The following is a 9057-nucleotide window of genomic DNA, read 5'->3' on the forward strand; positions in this document are numbered from 1 at the left end:
GTTAGTATTGCTGGATTTTTTTCTTCAAACTATGCCTGATGTTTATAATAATTTATTATTGGTTGCTAATGTATTCACTTGTTAATGTTAACTTTTCTAGTGTGAACATACTTTTAATTTGAGGTGTTCAAATTTGATTATACATATTATATATTGTATTGATTTAGCACTTTTAAAAGCATATTAAAAAGTCAGCCAATTTGCATCTATGTCAAATTATAATTCATGTCCAAATTTAGCACTTTCACAAGTTCTGAAATCAAAGCTGAACATAGGTTATAGCATTAGCAACAAGTTGTGAATTGAAAGCTATAAATTTTAATGTTTAATTTAATGTAAGGCTAAGCCAATTTTAAAAAAAAAACTCATATATTGAATTGGTTTTCGGTTAGTATTTTACAAAATTACTGTAATTCAGTTCGGTTGGTTTTTGAGTTTAAACTAAACCGAGCTATAAACACCCTTAATTTTACCTATGTATTTTTAGGTTTTATGTTATTATTGTTATAATTTTAGATTTCTAGTTATTTTCTAGTAGAAATAGATTTTTTAGGTTTATTTAAAGGTCTTGTAAACCTGCAAGGAGACAAACACTATATATATTTTTAGGTTTATTTAAACCTGCAAGGAGACAAACACTATATATATATATATATTTTCAAAGATTAAAACTATGAATTCAAAGTTTACATCTGGAATCTTATTTGCTAATTAAATTTTCGGTGTTTTTATATTTTTTTCCCTATATTTCTAACCTGTTACTATCCTATTTAGTTTACTCCTGCATCAATTTCTAGTACCTACAACACAAGTTTTGTTTTTTTTTGTTTTTTATTTATATCACAAACATATTTCTGGATGTTACCCACGAGTGAGTAGCCACTCCCACGTACCAAACCACGAGGGAGAACCCAACAACTCGAGATCCTCTCGTGATTGCACACGCTTGCGTGTAGGTTGAGGGTGCACAGTAATTTTCAAGAGATCACTCATTTTATACTGTTCTAACCCACGCACGTTTGACTTCGAGTTATTATAGGATACGGTGTATTAGGCTAGATCGATAACAGCAAGTATACTACATGATTGATAACATGATCGATTTAATTAGCAAAGACCAACACACTTTCTTGAATGAGGCCTATATTAAGCTAATTTGGGTGCACTTCACTAAAATAGGACACATACGGTGCAAATGAATTCCCAGTAAACACGGTGGAAAATTATTTTTTTTCTTTTTTATAAATTTATAAATTGAATCTCCCTTGAAACTGCACCATAACAATACGAAATCAGACAGTTCTTTTATTCTTTTGATCAAATTCATAGAATTTTCTCCAGGTGAAATTTTATATTTCAAGGGAGCTAAAATGTTTTCATGTTCTTCAACAGCAGCGAGCTTCATGGTACCATTCAGAGTCCTTGGGGAACTTGACTCGGCTAAAGGATCCAGCATGGGTGAGATGCCAAATGCTAATACCCTACTTTAGAGGGTTCCCCCCCCCTCTTCTCCTCCCTGTTTTGGTAGATGGAAATGTTCATAAAAAATTACACGTAGCTCTCCAACGGGATGGCTTAATAATATCTTATATCCTTGATAAATACATTATTTATTGTCTGTCTGCTTAGTTCTCCTGGGAATGAGCAGATCATGATAATGCCAGCCCTTTACAGTATTTTTGTGTCAAGTGTCATCCATGCCAACACTTGATAAATGGTACTATTCATTCACGAGAGAGACTCGAACACACAATTCAATGTCCGAGTCCAAATCGGTCCTTTATCCTTTTATATTAGGTATATATTGGATTGGTCGTTATTTAGTATGTTAAAATAAGTTGAAATTAAAAAAAATTGAAAATAAAAAATTACTTTTTTAAAACGCTTTTAAAATTTGAAAACAAATTTTTAGGCCAAATTTAACGTGCAAAAGCAAATATTAATTGTACTGGCAGTCATTATACTACTTCAGCTTATTGTTTTTTTTTTTAAGCTTTGACTTTGACTTTGGCTTTGTAGGAAAAAATAGGAATTTTAAGCTTTGACTCTGACTTTGGCTTTGTAGGAAAAAATAGGAATTACACTATAACCAGAAAAATATCTAATTTTTTTTAATTAATTTTATAATAATAAATATATCTTATGAAAAAGATATTTTTATCTTAAATTGCAGGGCTAATAATTTGTTTTTGATAAGGACAAAATTATATTTATACTATTTTGATCTATAGTTTTTTGTGTGTTTAGAACCACACTAAAAGACTAAGTTTATTTAACCTTTTTTTTTAATATTTTGAAAAGTACGAAAAAGCATTAATGCATCTAAGCCAGTCAATCTAATGTTATAGATTCAATGATTAATTAACCTTAAGATAATTAACCACATGATATGTGTCTTTGATGAGCACAAAGTACATAATTATTTTCGAGAATGCGGTTCAAATGGTGATTTATAAAATTTTAATTTTATTTTTTAAAATTAGTTTTTTGTATGTTTTTTATTTATTTTGATATATTGATATTAAAAAATATTTTTTTAAAGTAAAAATATATATTATTTTGATATATTTCTAAAAAAAACACTTTAAAAAATAACCGCTATTATACTTCAAAAGACCTCTTAAATCAAACAGTTTTCATAGCTTAATTTGAAAAATCTATAATTCAAAACTTGATTTTAACCGAGTTTCAAATTTGTTAAAAAAAAAAATTAATCCAACGAAACTCAATTAATACAATTAAATCATGTCAAATTAACATTAATTTTTTTAAAAATAAAATGATATCATTTTGTTTTTTATGACTTAAATTTTTAGTTAATATTTATACTATCGTTCCATCAACAATGAATTTACTGACAGGTTCACAAAAAAAAATGCTTTGTCGATAAAACTCCTGTCGGTAATTTTTAGTATGTCGGTGAGTCCAATAGTAATAAATTTTTGATGAATTTATTGACGGGAAAAACATGCAAAAAAAATAAAATTTACCCGTTTTATTCCATCAGTATTTTTCTTAGAAAGTTTGCTATATAACCCACAGAAATACCATTTATTGATGATTAAATAATGACACAATGATATTTGCAGTAATTCTTTTTCAATTCTTTAAAATATACTGATAAATTTAATTTGTCAGTAATACTGTTATTAATTATTTAAAAACATTTAAAAAATATATTTAACATAATTAGAACAATAATAATACTCTATAATGCTAAAAAATAAACAACACCATCAAAAAATAAATTAATCAACTAAAAAATATTTTCACCTAACCTAGAAAACCTATTCCACAATTCATAATCATCCAGCAACAAATAAATTAATTTAATTGAATTGAAAAAATTATTTAACTAAAATCCAACAAAGTTGATATCAAATATAAAAAAAATTTGACAACAACATTTCATACAATTATTAAGAACATATATATATATATATTTTTAAAATATAATGTAAAAAAAACACAAAAAAATCTCACCTCAGTTTAATTACAAGTGAAAATGAAAAGAAAAATTTATTTTTATAAAGAACATTAATTAAAAAAACTAAGAAGACAAAAGAAAAAAAGACAAGAAAACATACTTGCCCATGAAGAAAAGAGGAGAAGAGGAAACAACTTGGTGCCATACCCGCGGAACTGGGGAATCTGAAATGCTTTGACACTCTGTAAGTATCATCCCAACCAGAGCTCTTCCTTTTTTCTTTTTGGAATATGTCTTGAATTCTGAAGCACTCTAGTTAATAAGGCCTCTTTCCTTACTGAAAATACCCAGAACGTAAGCAGGATTGTAGTTTTTGGGTTCTTCAGGTTTTTGGATACTGGTGTTTTTTCTGGTCGAATTCCTGTCCATTCTCGTCTTCGTGGATGTCATCTCAACTTTCCATAGACTTCCATCTTTATTCAATTCTACCTGGTTTGGTCTTTAATGCTTCTTGGTTTAATTAGAGATTTGAAAGAGAATCAACTCAGTGGTAGCTTACCAATAGAACTTTTCTGGACCATTGTTTATAATACTATAACATAAAGAAGAAGAACAAAGATAAATTGGAAATGTTTTCACTGTTCCAGTGATAAGCTTTTCTGGACCATTTTACTAGTATTTAATAATATAAATTCAAAACAAAGTTCTTATGGTTTAGACTTTTTTTAGTAGAATCTTATCTTTCATCATAATCATTCTCCATCTAGCTGAACTTTCACTCTAGAAATATGTTCTTTTGAAGATAGATTGTGGCGTCTCACTGTCAATCCCATGAAGAGAGAAATGTTTCACATTTGTATGAGCTCCCAAGTGTAATATATCATGCCATTATGGAATATCAAAACAACAATAATAAAAATACTCATTCCATGATGATGTTATTGAAATTCTACAGCAAAATACAAGATTTTCTTAAAATAAACACTTAGTCTTTATGATGCTGAATACAAATCACAACCAAACTGAACAAACAAACAAACAAACAAGCCAGCACACAGAGTTCTTGCCACACCGGCACATTTTCCACATCCTCAAAAGCGTTGTAGAGAAGATGATACTTTGTTTGTTTTTTTTTCCTATTCCCAACTCTTCAATCTTCAATCTTCACTCTTCCTCCATGTAGCCAGCTTGTCGAGAGGATGTGGAAAATTTCTCAAATTCAGACAACCACTAACCTCTGCATATTGTAACGAAGGCATATCCTCTTCCACTTTTTTCCAGTCTAGCTTCAAATTTGGCAGGACCTTAAAACATAAACCTTCAATGTTCCAAGGAAAATCTCTTCCATCTACAGACAGAGGACTTGTTTGGAAGTCACTGATTTCTCCATTCTCAATACAAATGTATTGCAATTTAGAAAGCCTTTCAGGATTGATCCATCTAGGAAGAGTATCTTGGTGATAACGCCTGAGATACAACTCTTGGAGACTTGGAGGAGGTGAAAGGATATTAAGCATCGTAGAGATAATGTTGTCTTCACAATCTTGGGCATCAATGGCTAGTACCTTAAGCTTCTTGAGCTTCAAGAGTACCTCCCTTTCATTTTCTGTAATTTCACTGTCCTTGCCGACACTCATTCTCAGCACTCTTAGGTGGACAAGTTTTTCAAGATCACAAAACTTGCAACTTGCTGCTGATCTGCTATTGGATGCCACTTTGAATCCAGACAGTTCTTGAAGATAGGATAGCCTTTCTATTCCTGAAGGTAAGTAATGGAAACAAGATCCTAAATCCAAGACCACCAACTTTTTCAAAGAAGTGATTTGATCTATTTTGCCTAGGTCATTGCGTCCAGCAAAAACCAAAAACTGAAGGTTGCGGAGCTTTCTGAACGAATATGGTACTTCTTTAAGGCCTACAATACCACTTAGATTCAAATATGCCAAGCGTTTAAGAGAGGAAATCCATTCCACGAGTTCCTCTGTAGAAATCTTCTCCAACTTAGTCAGGGAGAAATCCAACACTCTGAGAGAACCAAGCAACCCAAAATGCCTACCAAACACAACTTGATCATTAGTTGACATTATCAGCAAGGCTCTGAGCTTTGAACTTTTCTTCAATGGTTCTTGGTTCATTTCACTTGTAAAACCCAACCAACGAGAATTTGCAGTCATTTCCTGCTTGCCCTGTTCATCAAATTTGCCAATTGACTCCTCCTCTGCTATTCTAGTGGTCAGTTCCCTCACCATGTCATGCATCTTGCAACAGTAGACTCTTCCATCATATCCTCGTCTATTCACAGCTTCAACCAAGCACCTAGTGACTAGTTCAGAGAGGTAACGAAAACCCAATTCTTTTGCGGTTTTTGAGCCCTTGCCCTGGATTAGCCCCTCTGCAACCCACCAATGGATCAGTTGCTCTGCTTGTATCTCGGAGTCTTCGGGATAAACGGAGAAACACAATAGACATTGTTTTAAATGTATTGGAAGTTCATCATAGCTCAGTTGAAGAGACGCCATCACTGAGGTAAAATTTCTTCCGGCAGTCAATTCATGAAAATTTTCATTGATTTCATTCCATTGGAGAACTGAATTTGATCTTGGAGCCAAAAGTGCTGCTACTGCCTTGATTGCCAGTGGAAGTCCCCCGCATTTCTCCAAGAGTTCTTTACCAACTCTTTCGAATTGAGCATCTGGGCATTTTCTATCCCTGCACCTGGAAAACGCAGATTTGCTGAACAGCAACCAGCTATCGTTGGCTGTTAGCAATTTTGGCCGATGAATCCGTGACTTGTCAACTCCCATGCTAGTTAAGACTTCTTCGTTTCGAGTTGTGATTATGATGCAGCTGCTTTCTCCAACTGCACTCTGCAACCCTGAGAAAAATTGATTCCACCATCCTTGATTAATCTTCCATACATCATCCATAACAATGAGGCATGTCTTGCCTTTAAGTAGTTCATTGAGTTTGTGCAACATTTGAGCTTCATCAGACACAGAGCAATGCGATTCTAATTGTTCCAGCATGCTCCTCATGATCCTCATGTCACTTGAAGCTTGAGAAACCGACACCCAAATCATGTTATCATAACGACCAGCTACATGTTGATCATTAAAAATTTTCTGGGCAAAGGTGGTTTTACCCAAGCCTCCCATCCCGACGATGCCAACTAGGAGAAGTTCATCTTTTGTGTCACCAATCCAGCCCTTTAACCTTTTCAGATCCTCTTCTAGTCCAATTATCTCAGACGGAACATAGTCCTGTGCTGTGTATTTCATACTCTGGGATGTGTTATCTCCATGGTCGCTCTGGTCCTGGTATTTTAAATGCTCGCCTAGTGACTTCTCCATCTCCCCCAGTTTTGCGTTAACGTCCTTCAACTTCTTGCCTGTTTGATACCAGAACAGTGGCTTCTTAAGTGTCAAACTGGTGCAGGATGCTTCTTTCTGATATTCATCTCTAACAAGGCAATCTGTCATTATGTTGTCAGCTTCGTAAATTAGGTCTCTCAATCTAATCAAAATGGCCTGGACAACTTTCTTCTTTTCCTTGAGGTTCTCTGTGTCAGCAAGCAGGGCCTTCGTAAGGTCTAGCCTGGTCTTCATCAATTCAAACTGATCTTTGAAGTCAAGTGCAAATCTAGCATGTTCTTGCAGAGCTGTGAACACTTGTTGTGTCAGGACTTGAAGCATAGCATCTACTACTGCCATCTTCTTGTATTTTACCTGTAGAAGAAAGTCTTTTTTTTTTTTATTCCATAGTCATCTATAATGATAAATCACGAATGCGATACAATCGAAAGCGTCCTACAGACCATATAGATTTTAAACTTCATTCCCATCTGTAGCCTTCTGAAATTCGAACATTTCATCAATTACATGCAAGTAAATCATAGAGTTTCTATTTTCTAGTCCTTGAAAAAAACATTTGATTAGAAAAATGGAAGGCACGTCCAGTTTCAGCAACAACCTACGTTGGCAAATTGACTCCATGGTTCAACGCTGGAAACCTAATCTGATCACTCGTAACTCAACATAACAAATCAACAGCCTTTAAAAGAGAAATTGAGTTAGAAATTAATGCTTACCGATGACTGCTAATAGATCTTGAATATTCAGGGCGGAAATTTAAATCCTGAAAGGACAGAAAAAGTTTATCAATCGAAGAACATAAGCTAGAAGTGAAAGCATACTCAAGTAGCCTGAACCATAAAGACAAAGATGGTCGTGAGAGCAAGAAAAAGAAAAATTCACCTTGCTGCAAGCGGCGGAGTTCGTTTAGCTGTGACCAAAGAACTGTAAAGAACTACTGAGAGAAGCCATACCATAGTCCAAGCATTGGAGATTAGAATAATTTTGGGGTCATCATTGCTAATATAAAAGGGCTGAGGTATAGATGCTTTGTTAAAGCCACTTTCTCTTTTTTGGCAGATAGCTGAAGGGGGGCAATTATAGGGGAAAACTAGAGGGAAAATAAAAAAGAAAACAAATAATGGATCCACCACTAAAAATGACCTAAGTCATTGTTAATGGATTCCACAATATCAATTTCAGACTTGTCAAGAAGATAGATTTTTTTTAAAATTATTTTTGTTGATGTTATTTGTAGATATTCAAGAATAAGGGAATTAACTAAATAGTTTTCTATTTTTTACCAGTAAAAATGACCTAAGTCATGGTTGATGGATCCCACCACATTTATTTTAGACTTGTCAATAAGGTAGATTCCATTGATATGCCTTGTAGATATTCAAGAATAAGGGAATTAACTAAATAGTTTTATATTTTCCACCACTAAAAATGACCTAAGTCATGGTTGATGGATCCCACAACATTTATTTTAGACTTGTCAATAAGGTAGATTCCATTGATGTACCTTGTAGATATTCAAAAATAAGGGAATTAATTAAATAGTTTTATATTTTCCACCACTAAAAATGACCTAAGTCATGGTTGATGGATCCCACAACATTTATTTTAGACTTGTCAATAAGGTAGATTCCATTGATGTACCTTGTAGATATTCAAAAATAAGGGAATTAATTAAATAGTTTTATATTTTCCACCACTAAAAATGACCTAAGTCATGGTTGATGGATCCCACAACATTTATTTTAGACTTGTCAATAAGGTAGATTCCATTGATGTACCTTGTAGATATTCAAAAATAAGGGAATTAATTAAATAGTTTTATATTTTCCACCACTAAAAATGACCTAAGTCATTGTTAATGGATTCCACAACATCAATTTCAGACTTGTCAAAAAGATAAATTCTTTTTAAAATTCTTTTTGTTGATATTAGTTATAGATATTCAAGAATAAGGGAATTAACTTAATAGTTTTCTATTTTTCACCACTAAAAATAACCTAAGTCATGGTTGATGGATCCTACAACATTTATTTTAGACTTGTCAATAAGGTAGATTCCATTGATATGCCTTGTAGATATTCAAGAATAAGGGAATTAACTAAATAGTTTTATATTTTCCACCACTAAAAATGACCTAAGTCATGGTTGATGGATCCCACAACATTTATTTTAGACTTGTCAAGAAGGTAGATTCCCTTCAAAATTATTTTTCTTGATGTTCCTTGTAGATATTCAAGAATAAGGGAATTAACTAAATAG

General features: G+C 32.8%; 1 protein-coding gene across 2 annotated transcripts; it reads right to left on the reverse strand.

The window, feature by feature from the left end:
* Positions 1-4327: 4327 nt before the first annotated feature.
* On the reverse strand, positions 4328-7831 carry LOC105114201 (disease resistance RPP13-like protein 4). 2 transcript variants are annotated; one of them, XM_011010677.1, is made up of 3 exons: positions 7681-7831; positions 7515-7561; positions 4328-7166 (listed from the first exon to the last, which is right to left on the reverse strand). In XM_011010677.1, exon 3 carries the CDS (start codon positions 7135-7137, stop codon positions 4585-4587), a length of 2553 nt encoding a protein of 850 aa, XP_011008979.1. In that variant the 5' UTR covers positions 7138-7166; positions 7515-7561; positions 7681-7831; the 3' UTR covers positions 4328-4584. The 2 variants fall into 2 exon arrangements, with proteins under 2 accessions (XP_011008979.1, XP_011008978.1); XM_011010676.1 differs by having other exon boundaries at positions 4328-7152; positions 7681-7830.
* Between the last annotated feature and the right edge of the window lie 1226 nt (positions 7832-9057).

Source organism: Populus euphratica, unplaced genomic scaffold (genome assembly GCF_000495115.2).
Source record: "Populus euphratica unplaced genomic scaffold, PopEup_1.0 scaffold708.1, whole genome shotgun sequence".
Taxonomy (NCBI): Eukaryota; Viridiplantae; Streptophyta; class Magnoliopsida; order Malpighiales; family Salicaceae; genus Populus; species Populus euphratica.

Coding starts and splice junctions, on each gene's coding strand:
- LOC105114201 (XM_011010677.1), bottom strand. CDS start 7,137: ATGGCAGTAGTAGATGCTATGCTTCAAGTCCTGACACAACAAGTGTTC.